The 25,412-nt window shown below is 42.3% G+C and overlaps 1 protein-coding gene across 12 annotated transcripts in view; it reads right to left on the bottom strand.

The window, feature by feature from the left end:
* MAGI1 (membrane associated guanylate kinase, WW and PDZ domain containing 1) overlaps window positions 1-25,412 on the bottom strand; it is a 778,572-nt gene that overhangs the window by 311,357 nt on the left and 441,803 nt on the right. For all 12 annotated transcript variants that reach the window (XM_066351952.1, XM_066351954.1, XM_066351956.1 and 9 more), the window contains exon 2: window positions 2,622-2,738. In XM_066351952.1, coding sequence (XP_066208049.1) covers window positions 2,622-2,738 — 117 coding nt within the window. The remainder of the gene's footprint in view (window positions 1-2,621; window positions 2,739-25,412) is intronic.

The following is a 25,412-nucleotide window of genomic DNA, read 5'->3' as shown; positions in this document are numbered from 1 at the left end:
TTACCTGTGAAATAGGGCTGCTATGACCTCTGCTGCCTTTACCTAGGGGTCAGGATGAACAGCCCCCAGAGTGAAACCTTTACGGTGCATGCAAGGCCTATTACAGTGCATGCAAGGCCTACTGCACCAGGAAGACACGGGAAAGAACTCGAGAACAAAGGGGCTTTATTTATGAATTTCTAGTGACACGTGAGCCTCCTAAAATATACAGGAAAAGAAGGCCAGCCCAACTCTCAAGCACCTGTTCATGAGGTCATCCCTTCTCAAAATACTGAAGTCACTGAAATAGCAGCAGGAGGAAGTTCTGGAAAATATAGATCACAGAAACCTGTTTCCCGAGGGCACTGTCACCACATTGCCGGGAATCGTTCTCTTCATCCAGGGTTTCCTAATTCGTCAGCATGACAAGTTGGTAAGGAAGTTCTGCTTTTGGAGTCACATGGGTCAAAGAACCAAAATCAACTCAAACATGGCTGGAGTTACCTGAGCCTCTTAGCAGAATCCCCAGCATGCCTGGCCTGCTCACGTTCAGAGGCACATATGCTGCGCCAGACTCGGAAACAGAGCTCTTCTGAATTTCCTTCCCACTTTATGAAGGAAGTGTAAAATGAAATGTTGCTTGTTTTCTTTTTCAGTAGGAAGGCCATGTCCACGTTCCAATTTCCTAATTTGCTGGTTTCATAGAAATGCAACCTCAACACCACCTCCTTTATACAAATAAAGATAAAACATGATTTTCCACTGTTTTTAAAAGGCTGAGGTCATTTTTGCGCCAGTTCCTACATAGGCGTAAGCTTAAAATCAAGCCATTTAGCTCTTTTAGCTCAAAGGTACAATAAAATCAGTGGAAAACATAAATGAGAACGCATGCCAAAAAATGTAACCATAGTAACACCACAGATGCATCAAGAAATGGTGTGTTCAATGTGCTTCATTCCCCATTTCTAAAACTGGATTCTAAATAGGGGGAAAGTACACAGAGAACAATCATGATTCTGCAATTACTAAATTCTGTAAAACTGCATTCAGCCTGCTATTCTAGAACTTCAAAGGCGCCACGGGCAGCTACAGAAACAGCTCTGATAGCTTGATCTCCCCAAGACTCTGTCTCCTCATCTGTAAAATGGGTATTAAAAATCCCACCCTCAAAAGGTTTTTCTAAGAGTAAAATTGGGCAGTATATCAGAGGCGGTGCAATGGTGCGCTAAGGAGACCTGAGGCCCTAGTCACCCTCAAGCCTGATAGAATTGGTTTAAATATGTATTTTCCGATGGCTCTAGGCGACCCCTGTGTTTTGGTCGTTCGACCCCCGCCGGGGTCACGACCCACAGGTTGAGAACCGCTGCCTTAGTGCCTTAGTTTCTTGAGCTATATAAATATATTATATTTGAGCTATAAATATATTATAGCTCAAATATATTATATATTATATATATATATATATATATATATATATATATATATATATATAATCCCTGCCTTTTCCATGTGGTTAACATAAAAATTTATTACTAATCCAAGTGTAAAAAATATTATTAGGATATTATTAGGATTCCAATGCTGAAAGCCCAAGAGAGCTGAGGACCAGGAATCCCCATTAATAATGACAACATTCCTCTGCCCAGTGCAGGTCAGCCCTGCAGCAGAAAGGGCCACTTTGGGCATGGGCCTAAGTGACTTGAAGTCAACCTCTTTTTTTCTTGGAGGCTTGCTTTGGTGAATATGTAAAATGGAGGGCAGGGGTTTTTCTAGAAACTGACCTCCAAATGCCCCAGCTAGATTCACGGTCAGTCCACGCAGAGCTGTGGTACAACTGCAATTGGGTATGTTTATCATTTTGCAGGAATATCAGGAAACATTTACACTCTAGCACAATACTTTAGAAATATTATTGTATTTTTAAAGAAACCATTTATAACAAACAAATCACAGCAAGAAGCAGAATACTTTGACCTTCTATTTATTCTTTCTTTTTTTTCCTGGTTAAAAGAGCATATTTCGAAAAAGATATTTCAAACTTTGAAGGATGTGGGGTAATAGAAGACAAGAAAACTTCCAAATAATAAAACCCATTCTTTCTTCCTATTTTGAATGAAATGAAATAACTGTATGTCTTTCCGGGATTCCAACCTGATGACTGGCTGTACAGGGAGAAAATCTGGTAGAGCATGATAACACTTCGCTACAACTGAGCTACCAATAATCTGTCATACCCTACCCCTGCCTCACCAGTGAAGGCCTCTGGTCTGGTCCATGCCATTAATACTGTTATGGTTAACATTTACGGAGGCTTACACCCTGCCCAGACTACACAAAACTGACATACCTCATCTTATTTACTCCTCATAATAGTTCTATGACATTGTTAGTATTACTGAGATGTCCTTTCCACTGCTGTGAAAACTGAATCTTACAAGGATAAGTTATTTGCCCAGCATTATAAGCTAAGTAAGCGGCAGACCCAATACTCAAAAGCCAAGTAATCCACCTTGTGTGGTGCCATGAGTCCTATTGTTAATTATGATTCCCTGGAATGCCGTGTCTCAGAACCAGCTCTCCTCTCTTGCCTCCACTTTTCACACACCCACCCATCTGTAAGACGCCCCAGACCAGCTACTTACAAGGCACTGCATGGTGATAAAGATTATCCCGTATGGTCTGCTGCAGCTCGTGGTCAGGAGAGCCCTTCTGGAACCGCTGGTTGAGAAAGTGGCGCAGGTCCTTGTTCAGCTTTCCTCCTGCAGGAAATGTATAAAACAGACAGGACACATCAATGACAGGGCTTCCCAGGGCTGGCAGCCCCAGAGGCTGCGTGGGAAAGCCACAGGAAGCCGTTGTAGTCAGCCACCCTCAGTCATTAGGAAGACTTACTTTGGTTTGTCTCTGCAGGGGGAAAAGCAAGCAAGAATGTAACAATGGTAAAACAGCATTAAAATAGCATTATTCTGGGGATCCCATTTCACATAATACTAGAAGGCTAATATAACAAAGAATTTAAACAAAGTTATTATATTAAAAATAGGTGCTGTGAACATTTGCAGATGCTGCTAAGAGAGAGAGCAAATAGCTGGAACCTCAAAGAGGACAATCTCCCAACAGCTGACAAATAATAAAATGTTCTTCGACCAGAAATCCAATTGGCAGAAATTTGCCTTATGGGTATTCTTGCAAAAGTCTGCCAGAATCTCCAGTAGTGACTATTGAACCACTTTTATAACTACAAACAAATAAAAGTAGAGACAAAAAAACCTGAAAACAACCACCAGGCATCAACTAATTAAAGAACAGTTTATCCAAACAGTAACTACTCTATGAAAGCTAACATCCTATGTCTTAACACTGCAGGAAAATATGTAAAATGGTGTATGCAGTCTCATTACTTCTGTGTAAAAAGAAAATTAAGAAAAGGAGAGACCATGTATCAGTGGAAGGAATCATCAGAAAGTTTTAACAACAGTTTCCTTTAGGGAGATGTGGGAACTAAAAGAGATATCACTATAGACAGATAGAACTATAGAGACCTCACTATCCTATGTTGAGATTTAAATACTAAATACATATTTCTTTTTTTGTATTTTTCCGAAGTTAGAAGCGGGGAGCCAGTCAGAACAGACTCCTGCATGCGCTCAACAAGGATCCACCTGCCATGCCCACCAGGGGGCGATACTCTGCCCATCTGAGGTATCACTCCATTGTGGCCAGAGCCATTCTAGCACCTGAGGCGGAGTCCACTGAGCGGTCCTTAGCGCCTGGGGCCATCTCTGCTCCGATGGAGCCTTGGCTGCGGGAGAGGGGAAGAGAGAGAGAGAAAGGAGAGGGGGAAGGGTGGAGAAGCATATGGACGCTTCTCCTGTGTGCCCTGATCAGGAACTGAACTTGGGACTTCCACATGCCAGGCTGAAGCTCTACCACTGAGCCAACTGGCCAGGGCTCGAAATACATATTTCTTCTTCATTATTGTTATTATTTAAGCACTAGTTATCGGGATGGAGATATGTGTTAATTTCTTTGTAATTCTCTACAAGTAATAGAACAAAAATAAAACTAAAAAATTATATTGTTGCAAATGTGCTAGAGAAAGAAGGTAAATAAATGTTTAATTATAAACAAATTACAGTTTATAGCATCTACAGAAGGCCTACCTATCAACCTAGCTCACATCCATTGTTAATGGAGAAAGACACTTCAGTGACACTAAAAATAACTAGGCTCAGACTGTCCTTCCATTTTTTGACAAGATAACAATTAGGTAAGAGCATTAGCAGCCTTGGAGAAACAATGCAGCCATTCAGTATCCACGTAAACCACAATATACAGTGTGTCCAGAAAGTCATGGTGCACTTTTGACCGGTCACAGTAAAGCAACAAAAGACAATAGAAATGTGAAATCTGCACCAAATAAAAGGAAAACTCTCCCAGTTTCTGTAGGATGATGTGGCAGCATGTGCGCATGCGCAGATGATGATGTAACACCGTGTGTACAGCGGAGTAGCCACGGCCGTGCCAGTCGAGATGCGGATGATACAGAGGAAAGTTCAGTGTGTTCTGTGGCTCACTAAATTCGAATCCGTGACCAAAGTGCAACGTGAATATTGGCGTGTTTATTATGAAGCGCCACCACATAGGAATAACATTACTCGGTGGGATAAACAGTTGAAGGAAACTGGCAGTTTGGTGGAGAAACCCCGTTCTGGTAGACCATCAGTCAGTGACGAGTCTGTAGAGGCTATACGGGATAGCTACCTAAGGAGCCCTAAAAAATCTGTGCATGAGCTCACATGGAACTGCACTGAATAGGTATGAAACTGGGAGAGTTTTCCTTTTATTTGGTGCAGATTTCACATTTCTATCGTCTTTTGTTGCTTTCCTGTGACTGGTCAAAAGTGCACCATGACTTTACGGACACACTGTACATGTCCTCAGATGATCATTTCCTCCCGGTCAAAAATAGTAAGTCATGAGGATGACAAGAGTAGTTAGGATGATGATATGTCCTACGTAGGGCAGAAAACTATTGATCTTTCTTCTAATATCATGTTCAAAACAAGATTTCCTGCTATGGTTGATCATTTTAGAATATACTAACAGAAACCAATCTGAACTATTTTATTTTAATTGTATTATATCTACAGTTTCAAGTGGCCACAAACACAAACAAAAATACATATATTCAAGTCAATCAATAAATAGGTCATTCAATAAATATTCATTTACTCATCAAATTAAATGAGGAAGACAAATACTCACATGTTCCACTCACTCCCCTCTAAAATATGCACAAGGTTTGATCAGATATTTCACAAAAGAATATTTATGATTGTCCATTAAGCACATAAAAAGATATTCATGTATCATTAATTATCAGAGAAAGGCAAATTGAAACCACAAGAAGATGCTACTACCAACCCACTAGAATAGCAAAAATTAATGACTGACAATCTCAATTGTTAGCGAGATTGTGGAACAACAGGAATTGTATTATGCACTCCTAGTAGGTGTATAAAATGGTTCATTCTTCTGGAAAAATAATTCAGCAGCATCTTATAAAGTTAAACCTTCACTAACCAAATGACCCAACAATTCCACTCTTATTTATGCAAGGAAAATGAAAATAAGTACACACACACACACACACAACTTGTAGATGGATCTTCATAGTAACTTTGTTCATTATATAATAGGTCCAAGTTAGAAAGAACCCAAATGTCCATCAGTAGGAGAATGGATAAGCAAACTGCATTATATTCAAATAATAGGCTAGTACATCACAAATAAAAGAAATACATACATAATATTGATGAATCTCAAAGACTGATACTAGGCAAAAGAAGCTAGGCACAAAAGAAAGCATACTGTACAAAGCTATTTTTACAAAAAGTTTTAGTAAAGGCTAACCAAATTTCTAGTCACAGAAGGCAGTTAAGTTGTTTCCTGAAGATAGACAGATTGACTGCACATGGGCACAGAGGATTTAAGATCTAAGAAGTCCACCATTGTCAATTTCCCGGCTTTGCCACTGTACTACAATTATATACAATGTTATCATTGGGGGAAACTGGGTGAGGGGGACATGGGACCTCTGCAGTTTTTTATAACTTCCTTGGTATTTGCAGTGATTCCAAAATAAAGTGTTTTAAATGGGGAGAGCACAAAGAAACATTTTAAGGGAGAGGCCAGTAAAATATATCTTGGTTATGATAGTGATATCACAGATTTACACATTTGTCAAAACTTACAGAGCTGTACATGTAAACAAGTTCCTTCTACCACGTGTAAGTTATACAGTAATACAATCTAGTTCAAAAATTTTAAATATACATCATTATTGCATGACTATGTGGTAGACACTGTTCCAAATGCTTAGTTCTCAAATTCCCATTAGAAAAATGAACTAAATGAAAGATAGAATACATCTTGGTAGTTAGACAGGCTGGGGTTTAAATCCTGGCTCTGTGTGATTAGCTGGTGAGCCCGAGTATTCTGATTACCTCTGAACCTCATGCTTCTCATTCGCACAAGACCACTGCGAGGAGTCAGTGAGAGTGCTTGGCAATGAGAAATGACCATCATGAGAACACAGAGTGGACAACTGTTTGAGGCAGGAGGTAAAGACCTGGGATCTGTCCAGAGGAGGACTGCTCCTTTTTATATAAAAAGGCAGCTAAAGATAAAATCCATCCTATTGGCTTAGAAATAGTGAGAAATAAAATATAGGCCTAGCAAAATTTGGGTTACAGAATATTTCTACAGTTTATGAAAAGGAATAAAATTCTGCGTGTGCTCAAATGTGTAAACTGATTAGCAAATGTTTAATCTGTGATATATTCCAGCACTGCGCTGGAGTTGAAGTTCAGCCAATGAAACCACTGGTAAATGACTGATATCTGACAGTCACACCTGCCAACTCTATCTCTAGGTATAAAGCACTCAGGAATGTGACTAAAAGGATAACAATGTTTACCAGCAAACACTCTATTACCTAAAATCTAGGGTTTTATACTCCCCTTAGGAGACCAGAGTCCTACACATTAGAAAGACACTGACATCATTTGAGCCATGATACCAAAGATGTCTATGGCAGGGGTCTCCAAACTATGGCCCGCGGGCCGCATGCAGCCCCCTGAGGCCATTTATCCACCCCCCGCCACACTTCCAGAAGGTGCACCTCTTTCATTGGTGGTCAGTGAGAGGAGCATAGTTCTCATTGAAATACTGGTCAGTTTGTTTATTTAAATTTACTTGTTCTTTATTTTAAATATTGTATTTGTTCTTGTCTTGTTTTTTTACTTTAAAATAAGATATGTGCAGTGTGCATAGGGATTTGTTCATAGTTTTTTTTATAGTCCGGTCTTCCAACAGTCTGAGGGACAGTGAACTGGTCCCCTGTGTAAAAAGTTTGGGGACCTCTGGTCTATGCGATCCAAAAGTACTGCTAGCAACCAATGCAAAATGCAAAATCTCAAAGGTTCGGGATACAGTATCTCTTTATCCCTATACAATAGGCTCACACATGCCGAACCTATCAAGATAAACCCGGGACTTACAGACTGGAAGGCAGTAAGACACAGACACTCTCGGTTCACACTGAAGCTTTACATTAAAACTAGCTAAGCCAGCTACAGTTTACAATCAACAAACTACAACTCCTCTCTGCTGTGGGTGTGCCAGAGGGCAGGGTTGACTATGCTGCCCATTAACATTTATTCTGTGACATTTGTAAGCGGAAAGCCTCACCCTTTGTATTACATTAAGAATACTGTACTTTTGACATCTAAGCCCAAATTAGTTGCCAATTATTTAGGGGACCTGTCTATAAATCTTCTAATTGTCAAGAGCAGTGAGCTAATGAAATAATAAATTGCAAGACGAAATATGTCATAGTATCTGCACTTTGTTTTAATTCAGGATTTGTTTTGCAACTGGAAAAGAAAATATAGGTCAGGAACATGTGGAACTTTTTCCAAGAAAAGGATTCAGAGCTTAATTTAAGACAATTTTATAATATAAATGGGGGAAAATGGGGCTTAGACTGCCCTAGATTTGGCATTATTTTATATTTTCCTATTTTATCTATATATCGGGAATTTCCTTTTACATTTAAAACAATGTATTGCAGCTTTTAAAATTCACATTAGTTTACTAAAATTTAACTGTATCAATTATGTAACTTTTGTTATTTTAAATGTTGTATAATATTTCACTTAAAAAACACATCAAAATTTATTACTTCTTTGTATTAGACAATCTCCATTCTGTGTGACAAGACAATGCTCTAATGTCATTGTAATACCTTTTTTTTTAAAACAAATGTGTTCATTTTTTTTGCACTAGATGGTCTAAATCTGGAAATAGATATAGACATCTTTAGTTTACCTAGCTATTGGTAAATTCCTTTCCAAAATGGTGGTACCAATTTACCTTCCACCAGCAATTTTTTGAGGTCCTGTTTTCTCGCACTCAGGGCAACAATTTCTATCATTAGCTTATCAGTGGAGCCTCATACCACCCCCATATTTGATGATTCACTGTGAGGATTCACAGACTAATATATAGATGATAAGAACACTTGTGAAATGCTGCCCATTAGGAACTCAAGGAAGCTAGTCAGACACTCAGGGTCCCGAGTTTCTATCAGAAACTGGTCCTGTAGGCTGTGTCTGCCTGGCATGAAACAAACTTCTGGACTCTCAGAAGGGAACTGTAAACCACACCTTTTGCATAAAGAGTTACATCACCGGGAGCCACACTCCCGCCAGGGAAGGGAGGACACTTCTGAAATCCCAGCTCCCAGTTTCTAGCCAAAAGCAGCTTGTAAGCAGGCCTTCACATGAACAGTGTTGACTCTTTCTTGCAAAGTTCATCTTTTAAAAACCTTCCTAATTTAACGAGGCCAAGATGACATTTTGGTGTTATACTAATTTACAATTATTGATTATTAGTGAAATCAACCATTCTATCTTTTGTGTTTCCCCTTCTGTAACTTCCTATTCATATTCTTTCTGCATTTTCCTAATGGGCTGTTTTGTTCTTCTGGGTAAGATTTTTAAATATATGTTCTGGGTATGATTCCTTTATAAATTATTTATGTTGCACATTTTGCTTGTTGTTATTTAAACATGAAACAATCCCCTAACATAATCGAGGGGTGTCATTTATCAAACTTTTCCTCTCTTAGACTAGACAGTTTTCCACCAACTCAACCAGAAGCATCGTTTTCAAGGGGATGGGTTTTGAGAGGACTCTGTGTGATCTGATCTCTGTCTTCTAGGTTGTAGCTCCACAGGGACAATGCTAGTCAGTAGGAACCATCTTCATAGTCAGGAAGCTGGCTTTCCAGTGGCAATGCTTTTCAGCCCTCTTACACCATCTGTTTCTGACCAAGAAGGTAAAACACAACTCTCGCTGTATCATGTGAACTCCAGAGCACCCACCTCTACCAGGTCCGAGAATAGTGTTTCTTTACAATTAGAATTTAGACTTTAATGCATTTCAAATTTTCACTGTAGAGGAAACCTTGTACATGAATAATATACTAATGGCATGTCAAGAGATTCTGCTTTAGCACACAATTTCTTCAAGTAATGATATGAATTGTAGGGAAGCTATATTTATTATGACAACACAATGGTTTGCACTGTGGTGGAGCTATTGCAGAAAAAAAAAATCTGCCAGTTGAGAAGGTTAAGTTTAGAAAGAGTAATTTTTAAACCAAAGTTATAAATTTAAATACAAATTAACTACAGTTTTATAGTCACTCAAACTTATAATCTGAAAGACACTGAAATGAGCTTTGCTTGGAAAAGATGCTTGCTATTTGTTTCTAGTACATTTTTTTCAACTGTAAATATAATATAAATGACTGGCACAGGGTGTCTACTGGGAAATGAAGAAGGTATGGGGATGGTAGGGGCAGTGGCTGCACAACAATGAGAATGTAATTGCTGCCACCAGACTGTGTGCTTAAAAAATGGTTAAAATTACCTGACCAGGTGGTGGCTCAGTGGATAGTGTCAGCCTGGGAAGCTAAGGACATAGGTTCGAAACCCCAAGGTCACCAACTTCGACATGGGATGACAGACATGATCCCAAGGTTGCTGACTTGAGCCCAAGGTCACTGCCTTGGGCAAGGGGTCACTCACTCTGCTGTAGCCTCTGTGGCCAAGGCACATATGGGAAACAATCAATGAACAACTAAGGAGCCACAACAAATAATTAATGCTTCTAATCTCGCTCCCTTCTTGTTTCTTTCCCTGTCTGTCTCTCTCTCGCTTAAAAAAAAAAAGGTTAAAACTAGTAACTTCACATTATATGCATTTTACCATAATAAAAATGTAATATACATGCCGTGGCCGGTTGGCTTAGCGGTAGAGTGTCGGCCTGGCATGCAGGGGACCCGGGTTCGATTCCCGGCCAGGGCACATAGGAGACGCGCCCATTTGCTTCTCCACCCCCCCCTCCTTCCTCTCTGTCTCTCTCTTCCCCTCCCGCAGCCAAGGCTCCATTGGAGCAAAGATGGCCCGGGCGCTGGGGATGGCTCCTTGGCCTCTGCCCCAGGCGCTGGAGTGGCTCTGGTCGCGGCAGAGCGACGCCCCGGAGAGGCAGAGCATCGCCCCCCTGGTGGGCAGAGCGTTGCCCCTGGTGGGCGTGCCAGGTGGATCCCGGTCGGGCACATGCGGGAGTCTGACTGTCTCTCCCCGTTTCCAGCTTCAAAAGAAAAAAATAAAATAAAATAAAATAAAATAAAATAAAAATAAAAATGTAATATACAGTAATTACAATATTTGAAAAGTACAACAAAGCTAAAATCAACTGTAATGTGACTGGCATCACGATTAACATTTGATTGTGTAGGTACACATTTACACGTACATACCTGTGTACTCATAATACACTTAGATATTTAAGGAGAACCATCCACTCATTCAACAGATATTTATTAATTGCAGATAGCCACACTCTCTGGGCCTCAAATACAGGGAGACAGCACAGAATTCCTGCTCAGGGACTGACGTGCACACATTAGAAAGAAGAGACAGGGAGGGCCTGCAGACAGAGACGATTGTTCAGATGAGAACTGAAGGAAGATCAGCGGCTGGTGGCTAATGCAGTGTCAGAGGAGGGGCATTTTAGGCAGAGGGAACAGCATGTGCAAATGGTCTAGAATTGGAAAAGAGGGCAGCATGTTAGAAAAATGGCATGAAACTCAGACGGGGTAACAGGCTAAATGAGGCTAAGAAAGAGACGTGGACGGCAGATAATCCTGTGCCTCATCGGCCATAATAAAGAGTTTGCATTGTATTCTAAGCTCAGTAGGAACCCACCGAAGGGATTTTAGTCAAGGAGGTGGGAAGGCTTGTTCTAAATTCTGAGGTGACTTGTGTACCTGTGCAGTGGGTCCGGCTGGGGCAAGTGACGGCAGGAAGCCAGTTCTGCTGAGCACAAGAGACCTGAAATGCCTGGACAAGGAAAGGCCCCTCTGGGAAGAAGGGCTGGCAGGTCAGAAAGAAGGTGTCATTTAAAGCTGGAACTGATCTGGTTTGCTGACATGATAGAGGAAGAAAGCAAAGGTAAGGGAGAAGTCAAAATGAACCCAGTGTCCGGGCTTATCTGGGATGAGCAGGATTGAGTGGAATAAGAGTCCCTACTACCTTTGAGACCTGGAGGCTCATGTCGTATATGTATGTGGATCTGTATCTAAATATTCTAACACATAATTCATAACACTTCCAATATACTACTCGTGCTCCAAAATACAGTGTTATTACCTATAGAGTATTGTATCTTCTCCTTCCATCACAACCCACTTAACTATTACCAATTACTAAGCATATTCAATGTTTTCACTGGGACAATTCTCCTTGTGTAAAAGCTATCTATATTACTGATTGCTTTCTCATGATTTTTTTCTTTTTCTTTCTTTTTTTTTTTTAGTGAGAGAGAGACAGACAGACAGACAGACAAGACGGGACAGAGAGACAGAATGGGAGAGATGAGAAGCATCAACTTGTTGTTGCAGTACCTTAGTTGTTCATTGATTGCTTTCTCATATGTGCCCTGACTGGAAGACTCCAGCTGAGCCAGTGACCCCTTGCTCAAGCCAGTGACCTTGGGCTTCAAGCCAGTGACTTCTGGGCTCAAGCCAGCGACCATGGGGTCATATCTATGATCCCACGCTTAAGCCAGTGACCCCACTCTCAAGCCAGATGAGCGAGACTGCTCATGCTGGCAACCTCGGGGTTTTGAACCTAAGTCCTCAGCATCCCTAGTTGACAATCCATCTACTGTGCCACTGCCTGGGGAGGCTTTCTCATGATTCTTGAAAGGAAAATATTGGAACCAAAAGCACAAAAATGTTTACAGCTTTTTTAAAAAAGATTTTATTTATTCATTTGAGGGAGGAAAGAGAGAGAGAGAAAGGAGACACAATGAGGAAGGAGCAGGAAGCATCAACTCCCATATGTGCCTTGACAGGATAAGCCCAGGGTTTTGAACTAGCTACCTCAGCTTTCCAGGTCGATACTTTATCCACTGTGCCACCACAGGCCAGGCCTGTTTACAGCTTTTGATATGAGTTCCCTCCAGCTTCCCTTTCTCCAGCTTGATTTTAAAGGGCTCCAAAGTCACAGTGTAGATTCATCATCATTTATTAGTTTCATATTACTAGATAGTTAGATATCTTTTCTTTTTCTTTTTTTCTTTTTTTTTTTGTACTTTTCTGAAGCTGGAAACTGGGAGAGACAGTCAGACAGACTCCCGCATGCGCCCGACCGGGATCCACCCGGCACACCCACCAGGGGTGACGCTCTGCCCACCAGGGGGCGATGCTCTGCCCCTCCAGGGCGTCGCTCTGTCGCGACCAGAGCCACTCTAGCGCCTGGGACAGAGGCCAAGGAGTCATCCCCAGCGCCCGGGCCATCTTTGCTCCAATGGAGCCTTGGCTGCGGGAGGGGAAGAGAGAGACAGAGAGGAAGGAGGGGGTGGGGGTGGAGAAGCAAATGGGCGCTTCTCCCATGTGCCCTGGCCGGGAATCGAACCCGGGTCCCCCGCACACCAGGCCGACGCTCTACCGCTGAGCCAACCAGCCAGGGCCCAGATATCTTTTCTTTTTTTGAGGAAATAAAACTACTATAAACAATGATGTAATGATACCCTGGCCAGTTGGCTCAGTGGTAGAGCGTTGGCCCGGCATGTGCAAGTCCCGGGTCTGATTCCCAGTTAGGGCACACAGGAGAAGTGACCATCTGCTTCTCCACTCCTTCCCTTCTCTTTCTCTCTCTCTATCTCTCTCATCCCCTCATGCAGTCATGGCTCAGCTGGAGCAAGTGGGCCATGGGTGCTGAGGATGACTCCATGGCCTTGCCTCAGGTGCTAAAATAGCTTGGTGGCAAAGAAATGGAGCAACGGCCCCAGAGGGGCAGAGTATTGCCCGGTAGGGGGCTTGCCAGGTGGAACCTAGTCAGGGTGCATGTGGGGATCTGTCTCTCTGCCTCCCCACTTCTCACTTAAGAAAAAAATGATGTAATGAAGAAATCTTGAATATGAATTTTCTCTGAAATTTTCTAAAAAAGGAATTACTAGAGTAACAAGTATGAACATTATTTTATACATTTCTAGTGACAAACTGCTTTCCAGAAAGGTTTCACAAGTTTCTACTAAAATCTAAAAGAAGTACAGTATCACTAATATGACAATTATAGAGTCAAAATGAGAATGATTTTCCTCTTTCAATGATGTGATTTTTAACTTTTTCCACCCGCACAGTAAGAAATTAATCTGGAGAATAGCCTGTTGAGAAGAAGTAAGTAAAACAATAAATAAATAAAGACAAACAAAGCCCTTGCTTCTACAACTACACACAAATTGAGAACAATCATCATGTGAGTTCCTCACAGAAAGACTTACAAGACCCTTCTCCCAAACGACATGGATGCATCAATCTAGATCAGGGGCCAGCAACACTTTTCTTTTCTTTCTTTCTTTTTTTTTATTAATTTATTGTGTTTACGTAGATTCTAATGTCACCCGTGTTCCCCAGTACATGCCCCCTGTCTCCCTCCCTGTAGCACCCTCCCCCCTTCCCTCCAGGATTTGCTTTTCTGCTCTTGTCCCATCCTATCACCTTAACATCCACTTTCCCACTGTCCGCTTTCCTTCTGGATCCTTTGATCCCACCTCTGTCTCTATTCCGCTCCTCAGTTCACACTGTTCATTGGATTCCTCAAATAAGCAAGGTCATATGTATTTTTCTTTCTCTGCCTGGCTTATTTCACTTAACCTAATAGTTTCCAGTTCCATCCATGTTGTCGCAAAAAGTAATATTTCCTTCTTTTTCATGGCCCCATAGTATTCCATTGTGTGTACGTACCACAGCTTTTTTTATCTACTCATGTACTGATGGACACTTGGGCTGTTTCCAAATCTTTACTATTGTGAACAATGCTGCCATAAACATGGGGGTGCATTTATCCTTTTCAAACAGTGCTATGGTGTTCTTGGGGTATATTCCTAAAAGTGGGATGGCTGGGTCAAAAGGCAGTTCCATTTCTAATTTTTTGAGGACTCTCCATACTGTTTTCCACAGAGGCTGCACCAGTCTGCATTCCCACCAGCAGTGCAGGAGGGTTCCCTTCTCTCCACATCCTCGCCAGCACTTACTCTGCAGCAACACTTTTCTGTAAAGGACCAAGTGCCAATCCCATACTTTCCAGCTTTGGGAGCACGTTTGAACTCGGTCCAACTACTAAACTTTGCCTTTGTAGCATGAACCAGCCACAGATCATATGTAAGTAAGGTTGTTCTCCAATAAAACTTTACAAAAACAAGCAGCATATCTGGCCAAAGGGCCATAGTTTGCTAATTCCTGGCCTGGTTTTTGGCCCTGTAGCTCCAAGTGAGCAATTCTCTTAAGCAATTCCTGGGATGAAGGTGGAGGAGATTCACTGTCTCCACTGTTAAATGCAAATTTGGGGTTCCATCCAAGACTTAACTGAATTAGAACATTTGCGGGATCGGGCTCAGCCATCTATCTATGTTTTAACAAGCCTTCCAGTGATTCTGCTAGATGCTGACGTCTGTGGGCCAACGGCGTAGTGCCCTTCTCAACAAAATGTGGGCAGCTAGACTCTGTGAACGAGCCTGTTTGTCAATTTCTCACAAGTGCTCCCCATCTCTGGCAAACTGCAACACTGCCCGTCACTACTGGGCTAATAACACCCCATCATGACAGGTACAGCAGAAATGACTCCAGGCAGGTGGCACCCAGTCAGATAGGCAAAGATTAAACCCATTCCCCCAGCTGTACAAAGACAGTAAGTCTTTCTTCACGTTTCTGTAAAACTTAAATAAAATGAAAACATAATGTGCGCGAGTCCGTGACATGACACTGAGGATACCGAACAGCTGTGTGCTGATGAAGCTCTGGACGGGACACCTGACCTTGAACTCCCCACACGAGCAAGCGCAAAACATTTTGTAAGCACTTTAGGACATTTGCTTTATTGTTATTTCTGACCACCTTCTATGTTCTTTTCCTCCTAGAGATTCTTTTTATAACAAATAGCATCCCACAGTGAGAAGAAACTTGAATTAAGCACAGAAAGAAAAGGAAGGTTTAAACTCTATCATCTCCATTTTTTTCATCATTTCCAGCATTTTGTGCTTCTTACAGTTATTCCAGTTAAACTTGGGTAGTAGAATCATCTGTAAAGTTGTCTCAGTATCCTTCTCAATGCCCAGCATTTACAGAATCAGAGAAAGGGGACATCTAAACCGGTGTTTTTCAACCACCAGTCCATGAACAACAGGTGCTGGTACGCTAGAAATTTTGTGCCTAAGATTATAGATTCTATCACCTTCATACATCCGGGTAGTTAACTCTTTTATGGACAGGTGGTTAAAACCACTGATTTAAACAACAATGACCTCCAGAGAACATTCAGCCAGGGATGTCACATGAGCAAGGTTCCTTCCCAGGGCCTTAGGACAATGGTGACAAATAAGATGGTTTAAACATTGTTATGCAAATGCAGGCTGAGATCCTGCTGACATTCCAGAGCATGGAACATCCCTAGTAATTAAAGCAGCTGTTGCCTACCTGCCCAGCCTCACCCTAATTTATTCTCAGACAGAAATGGATAATCTGGGTCACAAACTAATATGATCTGATATCATTCACAAAACAGCAGGCTGGGGCCAGAGTTCTAGGCACTCTGACCCAACGGGAAATCTCACACAGACAGGGTTACAAAAGAGAACGCCCCTCGAATTGCTGCTGGATCATCAGAACTGAGACCACAGCAATATCCATGTAGTTCGATGGGTCTGAAAACGTGAGCTAGTCCCCTCAGCAGAGCATCCTTAGGAATCTATTCTTTGCACAGCACCCCTCCTTAAATCTTTCAAAGATGTAAACAGAAGAGAGAATCACATAGTCCCAGACAAGCAAGAATGGGAAAAAAACATGGCATGCACCAGTAGGAGTCTAGAGCAGGGCACACAGAAGTGTCTTGTGTAGTCGTAGAGTGAATGTTTTAGGTTTTGCAGGCGGTAAGACCTATGTTCCAACACAACTCTGCTTTGTGGCAGGAAATGGGCCCTGTTGGGCAGATAAAATGTATTATGCTCACTTTGTTAAAGAGGCCGTTGCCCAGGTGGTATTAATGTGTGTTGGGGTGGGCTAAAGGCAGGCAGAATCCTTGTAGCCTGGGGCTTGGTTTGGGGATTAAGCCTTTCCTACCCTTTTTGGTGTAAGGTGGTACAATCCTATCATGCCTCGGAGAAGTGACTTTGTATTAGAGACTTCCCTATTATGTATATTGGATTAAGGGTTTGGATTTCTACACTATAAAATGGGGATGGAACGAGAGTTTGCTCCCTTGGTTCCTGAGGTTAGCATGAGAGAGCGGAGAGAGTAGAGCCAGCAGCTAAAGGAGGCCACGTGGAGGAGGCCAGGAGAAGCAGCCAAGATGGCAGAGTGCTGAGTGAGATGCCAGTTTGTACAGAGTTTGTATCTGGGATAAGGAAGAAGATGGGGAACTGAGGGAAATAAGGCTGGTGAGCTAGAAACCTTTGATTCTAGGAAACTCGGATAAATCAGTAGCTTTGTGAGCACTGAATGTGACTGGGTTTTGGAGCCCAGTGTGTATTTTTACTTGCCCGCCGGGTGCAAGCTAGATTAAAGACTATGGCCCACCAGTTTTTGGCTCCATGGTTTCTTTACCGACTGTCCGAATCCAATGCGAACCTGCAAGGGCCGGGCTGCTGTGATAGTGGCCCTGGCCCTGATTACTGGCTTTACAGGCCCTAAAGAATATGTAAATGATTACATGGTTGTATTCTAATATAACGTTATTACAAAAACAGGCAGGGGGATAGATGTGCCCCACAGGCTGTATTTTACCACCCTCTGTTCTAGAGGATTGTGTCTCTTTCAGAAACATGCTACACTTTTCCCAATACAGCCAGGGTGTGCATGCTGGTGCGTGTGTGTGCATGTGTGCACATGCAAACAGCTTTGGGTGTGAAAACTATTCACCTAGTAAAGCAGGAGGAAAGTGAGCCTTAGGTGTGCACTGATGAAACTTTCAGAGAAATACTGTACAGGTTAAAATACCCCCTCCCCACATCCTCTGGGAAGTTAAATAATTTTAAGTATTTAAGGGTCTAGATAGCCTTCAGAGAAACTAATCAAATGACTACAGGAATAAAATCTATTACTGGTGTCAATCTCAAGTTTATACAAATATGCAGAATAGAAAAACTCATACATTATACCCATACAAATTTCTCTTTGATGATCATAAATTTGATGTTTTATCATAAATTGCTTTTATGAACATTATCTCATTTAAACCTTGCAAAATCCATTGATAATGGTGACATTACTCCGAAAAGTGCAGGATTAGAACTCAGATGTTCCCCTCAGAGTTCTCCACTTCCCCCACTACCTGCAAATAACGTCTTCATCCAGCAGTGAAGAGTGAAACTTTGTCTGTTAAATTCATATAATGATATTGTTCAAAACTATCAAGGTTGGGCCCTGGCCGGTGGCTCAATGAATAGGGCATCGGCCCAGTGTATGGCTGTCCTGAATTCCATTCCCAGTCACCCAGGAGAAGCAACCATCTGCTTCTCCCCCTTCCCTCTCCCCCTTCACCCCTCTTTCTTTCCCACAGTCAGTAGCTTGATTGGTCAGAGAACGGCCCAAGGCACTGAGGATAGCTCAGTTGGTCTGAATGCATCATCCTCAGGTGCTAACAACAGCTCAGTACTCGAGTATTGGCCCTAGACTAGGTTGCCAGGTGGATCCCGGTCGGGGTGCATGCAGGAGTCTGCCTCACTATCTCCCCTCCTGTTACCTAAAAAATAAAAAGTATCAAGGTCATGCAGAAACAAGGAAAGATTAAGAACCTGGCACAGACCAGTGAAGACGAAGAAGACATAACAAATATATGCAACGTGGAGTCCTGCACTAGATTGGGGACAGAAAAGGAACACTAGTGACAAAAACTGGTGAAATGTGAGTTAAGATGGGAAATAACAGTAATGTACCAATGCTAACTCCTTACTTTTAGCAAATGTATCACGGTTATGCAAGGTGTCAGCATTAGGAAATATTAAGCAAAGGAGATTCGGGAACTCTGTACCATCTCTGCAACTTTTTAGCATCTTAAATGTTCCAAAATAAAGTTCCTTTATTTTTTTAATGCATATAGTACACAAAAGATATGAATGTGCCTATATTGAGGTCCTCTGCTATTTTGTGTGTTGCAAACCCACTAAGGTAAGAATTCTTATAGAGATTCATCTCTCTGGACTGACCACAGCTCTCATTTTTAGAGAGTGTGGTATACAGTGTACCTGGCTGAAAAATATTTTGGAGAGAAAGTTCTCACCTCATAGACTGATCATCAAATATTTCTAATATCCACAATTCCATAAGCAGTTGCCATCTTCATTCCCTCTCACTGTTGTCTTTCTGCTGCTATTCAAAAGTGATTATACATGATGAGACTATAAAAGCCAGTCAATGATTAGGACACTCACTAGCCATATGCCCACCTTGACGCCAGAAGTGATTTATGCAGGCAGCTCTACCACCGTGGTTCGCTCGGCTTTCCGCACACAGGCTCTCAAGTTGCACATCAACATTGCTCTTACTGGAATCTTTTTGTTCTGACTAGAGAACAGACTGGTAAGCCAAAGTGCTACAGCTTTTTCAACTGTATATGCAAGGAAATAAAAACAAGCTCCACCATTCTCTGTCTTGCCATCTCACACACCCAGAAAACAGGAGAAAAAGCACAGAATACAACGAATCAAGTCAAAGTCCTGGCCTCTGTCACAGAATGGGAGAGACCCAACTGAAAGCAGGGTACAAAAGAACTCAGATCTGGCCAACCAAACCTTGAACTAAACACCCACAACTTCAGGGTACAAGCTTAAGCCACTGCATTACTCACCAAGTGCTTCTCAAAAGGAGGGTCAGTGGCATCTTGGGCCCGACAGTTCTTTGTTGTTGCGTGGTTGGCCTCTGGACATCGGCATCCCTGTTCTTGGCCACCCTCCAAGAAATGCCAGAAGGGGCCCCAATCATTGTAACAACCTAGTGGGCCAGTCCCACCATGGGAGGAAGGTCAATACAATAAATAGCAGTCCGAGATAGTTACTGCTTAACTGTTGAATTTTTTTCTTTTTCTTTTTTTACTTAGATCCAAGAGCATATTAGAAAAGAATATTGCAAAAGGGTCCATCCAGGTGATGATTCCAAACTGCTGAGATCACATATGCTATGCACAAGCTTACGTCCACACACACGTGCTCTGGTACTGGGCTGCTGCCGGGAGGCTGCAGAGATCCCGGCCCATATCCACAGCGGCGTGGCACAGGCCCCTCCATCGGCGACTACCTCACAGCCCTGGTGTACTGGGCTCATGGCCATTATCATTCTTTGAAATGACTGATTTTCCTTTTTCCTGTTTGTTATCTGTCACTCCCCCCACCAGGAGGTGTTCATGTCACAGCTGAGATCCTCTCTGCTTAGAGGAGAGGGTATATGCTTAATGACTGACCAGATGAATGAATAAAGAATGATAATACTAATGAAAACAATACAAGCAGTGGGTAAACCATTTACTACCTCTGTATTAGGCAGAGCCTCACTCAGTAAAACGAGGATAATGACAGTACACCCCAACATGGCTATGATGAAGAATAAAGAGGGCCTAAAACATGATGCTCATTAGATGCTAGCTCCCCTCCCCTTCATTATCTGACTCGAAAGTACCGTATTGCAAAAACACCTTTAATGGAATTTGGTTTCTTCTCAAGGAGAGAAATTGTTTTGTTTTATTTACTTATTTTTTAAATAGAGCAATAGGAAGGGAGAGAGAGGGGAAGGAGAAAGATGAGAAGTATCAGTATGTAGTTGTTTCCTTTTAGTTCTTTTATTGATTGCTTCTCTTAATGTGCCTTGCCCAGGGGACTCAAGCCGAGCCAGTGACCCCTTCCTCAAACCAGTGACCTAGGGCTCAATCCAGTGACCATGGGATCATGTTGATGATCTCACGTTCAAGCTGGCAAGCCTGAGCTCAAGATGGTGACCTAGAGTTTTAAACTGGGGCCTTCAGTGTCCTGGTTCAACCCTCTATCCACTGGGAAGCCACCAGTCAGACAAGAAGAGAAAATGTTTTTAAATTTCTGATTACAACTAAGTATACAAAACAAATGAGTTAAACAGGCCAGCCTTTCCATATCATGAGACTGCAAACTAATTAAAACCTGTTAGCAGTACAGGTGTGCAGACAAGGACATAGGATGCCCAGCTTTGTGTTATCTGTGACAACAGAGCATCAAACAACTGCACTCCTCTCTCTCGACCAGGTGTCATGCTATCTGGCATTCATTCATTATTTAACCATGTATATATACTATATGTTCTTCCTCTGTGTATTATATTGTTTATTCATTATTTTAATCGGGATTACCCTGGTGATAATGCTGTGAAACATCCCATCATGCACTAATACATATCCTGGACACTAGTCCTTTGTCAAAAATATATTTTGCAAATATCTTCTCCCAGTCTGTGTCTTGACTATTAATTTTTTTTAACAGAGACAGAGAGAGAGTCAGAGAGAGGGATAGATAGGGACAGACAGATAGGAATGGAGAGAGATGAGAAGCATCAATCATCAGTTTTTCGTTGCGACACCTTAGTTGTTCATTGATTGCTTTTTCATATGTGCCTTGACTGTGGGCCTTCAGCAGACCGAGTAAACCCTTGCTCAAGCCAGCAACCTTGGGTCCAAGCTGGTGAGCTTTGCTCAAACTAGATGAGCCCGTGCTCAAGCTGGTGACCTCGGGGTCTCAAACCTGGGTCCTCTGCAACCCAGTCCGACACTCTATCCACTGCGCCACTGCCTGGTCAGGCTCTATTAATTTTCTTGATGATATCTTTAGACTAGTGGAAGTTTTTTTTTTCCTTTTTATTCAGTGAGAGGCAGGGAGGCAGAGACATACACCTGCATGCACCCTGACCAGGATCCACCTGGAAATTCCACTAGGGGGTGATGTTCTGCCCATCTGGGACCACTGCTCCATTGCTCAGCAACCGAGCTATTTCAGTGCCTGAGGTGAGGTCATGGAGCCATACTCAGCACCCAGAACCAACTAGATCGAATCAAGCCATGGCTGTGGGAGGGGAAGAGAAAGAGAGAGAGAGAGAGAAACAGAGAGAGAGAAAGAGAGAAGGGGCAGGGATGGAGAAGCAGATGGTTGCTTCTCCTGTGTGCCCTAACTGGGAATTGAGCCTGGGACTTCCACACATGGAGCCAACCGGCCAGGGCCAGATTAGTATGTTTTGATTGTTGATGAAATCTAATTTATCAAGTTCCATGGGTTTTTGTATGTATTTTTCATTTATTACAGAGGAGTCAGCAAATAGCACAATGAAATAGAAGAACTGTGGGCAAGGATTAGGTACCTGGATTTGACACCTAAATCTGTGTCATTTTTGTGATGGGGAAGCCATTTCTGAGGGTTAATTTTATGTGTCAAGTTAACTGGGCCATGGGATACCCAGATATTTGATCAAATATTATTCTGTGTGTTTTTGTGAGTGTGCTTGTGGATAAGTTTAACATTGACATTGATACTGAGTAAAGCAGACTGCCTTCCCCAGTGTGAGTGGGCCTCACCCTATCAGTTGAAGACCTTATAGCACAAAAGGGCTTACCTCCCAAGAGTAAGAGGGAATTGCCTCTGCCTGAGCCATCACGCTGGCTTCTTCCCACCTTTGAACTTAAACTGAAACATGAGCTCTTCCTGGGTCTCAAGCCTGCCATGCTCGGGACTAGAACCTCCAGAGCCAGCTCTCCTGGCTGTCAGAGCTTCACACTCTTACAGAACTACACCATCCACTCTCCCGAGTCTCCTGCTTGCAAACTGTAGATTTTGGGATTTGTCAACCTCTACAATTGTGTCAGCAAATTTTTCACAATAAATTTCTTTTCAAATATATATATACACACATACATACACACACATGCATTCTATTGGCTATGTTACTCTGGAAGCCTGGCTAATTAATACATCACTTGCCTCTCCTAGCTCCAGCACTGCATGGAGCATTTTAATAGGTGCTAATGAATATTGTTGGAATCTCTAATAAATTGGCCTAGTACACATATCTATAAATGAATGAGCTGGTTTTGGCAATCCGAGAGGTCTCTCCCATTCTGAAAATCTCATGCTTGTCTTGGTCTCACATTTCCAGTACAGCAACACCTTCTCCCTCGAGTATTCTCTTCTAAAATTGATTTGACGTCACCACTCAGAAAAACTAACATGCACCCTCCTGGCTAATCTACTTAGCAGCCATTCAGACATAGCTTCCTACCCTGGCTTGCTCTCCCACACCTGTAAGCAAAGCTACACCCTCACACAAAGTAGCTGGAGTGTTTACTCAAGTTTCTCCTCTACCACATTGCTTACATACAGACATACTCAACCCCACTTCTAAAGTAACGTTTTTTAAACCGCAACAAAGATGTCAGGTCAGCCAATAAACCAATGACTGACTCACTCTGGGGCAAGTAAGTCCCTGACTCTCCCAAGTTAACAGAACATTGAAAGGTGCCCAACATTAGACGGAGGGCCCAATGTGTCAGCCTCTGGGGAGCTGGGACACCTTCTCTTCACGGCTTGATTTCAGATCAAGCCTGGAATTCTAGAGAGAAATTTATCTTTAGAAATTAAATAAATTTAAATAAGTTTTGCAATGTCCTCTGGTACCAGCTTAAACCCTAGGGAGATGCCAAACCACCAGTGAGAATTCTTACTTTATAATAAATCAATATTAACAAAGAACATTAGATGACGGTGTAGAGAGTTACAGTGAGGGCCTGAGGAACTAGATTCACTGGATTCCCCCAGAGGGCTCTAAAATGCAGACTGCTGCCCTCTCCTCTCCCACAGTCCTCGAATAACAGCAGGGAACTAGCCAGGCTTCCTCAGAACTTAAGTGGTAACTGCACATTTCCTAGAAGGAAGGAATCGGAACCTTGCTGAACGCTAGGTTCGTTCACCTGGGGCACATCTGCAACATTATCAGTGCCTAGGCGGGACCTCCAACCAGCGAGGAATCTCTAGGGAGGCCCTGGCTGGGTAGCTCAGTTGGTTACAGTATCATCCAGATACACCAGGTTGCAAGTTTGATCCCAGGGCACATGTAAGAATCACCTGATGAATGCACAAATAAATGGAATGACAAATTGATGTCTCTTTCTCTTTGCCTTTCCTAAAACAATCAATAAAATATTTTTTAAAAACAGAAAATGAATGAGAGAAACATGTACAAAATTAAAAAAGAATCTGTGCAGAGGAACTAGCCTTTTTTTCCCTTTTCTTTCTCTTTTTTCTTTTATTTATTTTTTAGCATCTTTCTCAGTGATTCCAGTGCACAGCCAGAGGAGTATAAGCCTAGATTCCTTCTCTGATACTGAATAAAGCTGTGACACTTCTCTTTTTCTCTTGTTGAAAGATTAGTTTAACATTTCCTTTTCCCTCATAATTAGAAAGATTCCAGAAAGAAAATGTAGTGAAACAGCCTTCAGCAGATAATAGCTAAAGACAAAATCTTATATATAAAAGAACAACAATTAAGGAATAAAAGCCCTATCTCTCATCTGATAGGTACTACCTGTCTGGAAATTACAACATACTTCATGCTATCTCCAGAGAAGCCTCTGTTCCCCAACAAGGGGCTGATGTTGGAGTTGCACAAGCCAAGCCATCTTGAAGAAACAGAAGGCTCTGCTCAGCTTTAGCAGAACAAGCCCTAACATAATATGCTGAAGAACACATTTGACACAACAGAAGTAGAAAAATATTTTCAAAATTAGTTCTTGGCTTCAATATGTATAGCATTTGGCACCTCATGTAAACACAGAAAAGAATGAATTTGGTGATGCCCTGTGACTTCCTGAATTGCAGCAGGCCAGGTGGCAGGGAGGTTATTTATTCACCAGGTCCTCACCCGCTCAGCCCTTCCATTAGTGACATCTCATTTCAGAGTTCCTTAAAAGAGCTGGAAAGAATAGAATTGGAGAAATGCAGACACTAGTGATCTTAGTAATGATCTCCTTTAAACAATGCTGGCAGCAAGTATCTCATGCCGTCTCAACAGTTTTCATTATTTATTAAATGTTCTGGATTATAAAGCCAAAGCAATGTCTTAACTGCTGCCTACAAACAGTAAAGGGCTAGTATGCTCCCCTCTGGAAAGATTGGGGCAGAAGTGCATTTCCTTAGTCCTCCCACTAAGTGCCACACAGACCTTGGATGTCATCTAACAGGGAAAGCCAGACCTCAGGAACCTTGGCACTGAGGTAAATTCCATGGGCATTCTTTATGCTTCATATGTTCCAGAATTAGACTGGAGAGTTGGCAGGCAGTACATACCAATGGACCGAACAAAAAAAGTAGAGAAGCCTGCTCTCTCTGGCTAAAGAACCAGAAAAGAGGTAGACTAACAACACAGAAAATGTTTAGACAATAATTGCTCCACTCCAGCCAAATACCACAGGAAAAAAACTGTGGTACCAGCAATATACAACCCAGAAATGACAGAGTAGGGAGCCTGTACATCCAAACTCTCCAGGCTGTAAAAGGGACCAGATATCCCCACCCCATGCCAGGGTCAGGTCAGAGAACACAGAGAAGAGAGACAGAATTTTTAACCACACTTGGATAAAAGAACCTTTTCTCCTCCCTCCTCCCTCCCTCCCCCATATGTGTCCCACAGAAGCCACAGCTGCTACCCCACCAGAAGTAATAAGAAGCCCCTCTCCCCATCAAGTGTCAATGAAAGAAGAGTGAAGATTCAACTTCCAGCCAGCCCTGCAGTAACAAGG

Source organism: Saccopteryx leptura, chromosome 10, assembly GCF_036850995.1.
Source record: "Saccopteryx leptura isolate mSacLep1 chromosome 10, mSacLep1_pri_phased_curated, whole genome shotgun sequence".
NCBI lineage: Eukaryota > Metazoa > Chordata > Mammalia > Chiroptera > Emballonuridae > Saccopteryx > Saccopteryx leptura.
The sequence above is the reverse complement of the archived record's forward strand: the minus strand, read 5'-3'. Positions and strand labels throughout refer to the sequence as shown.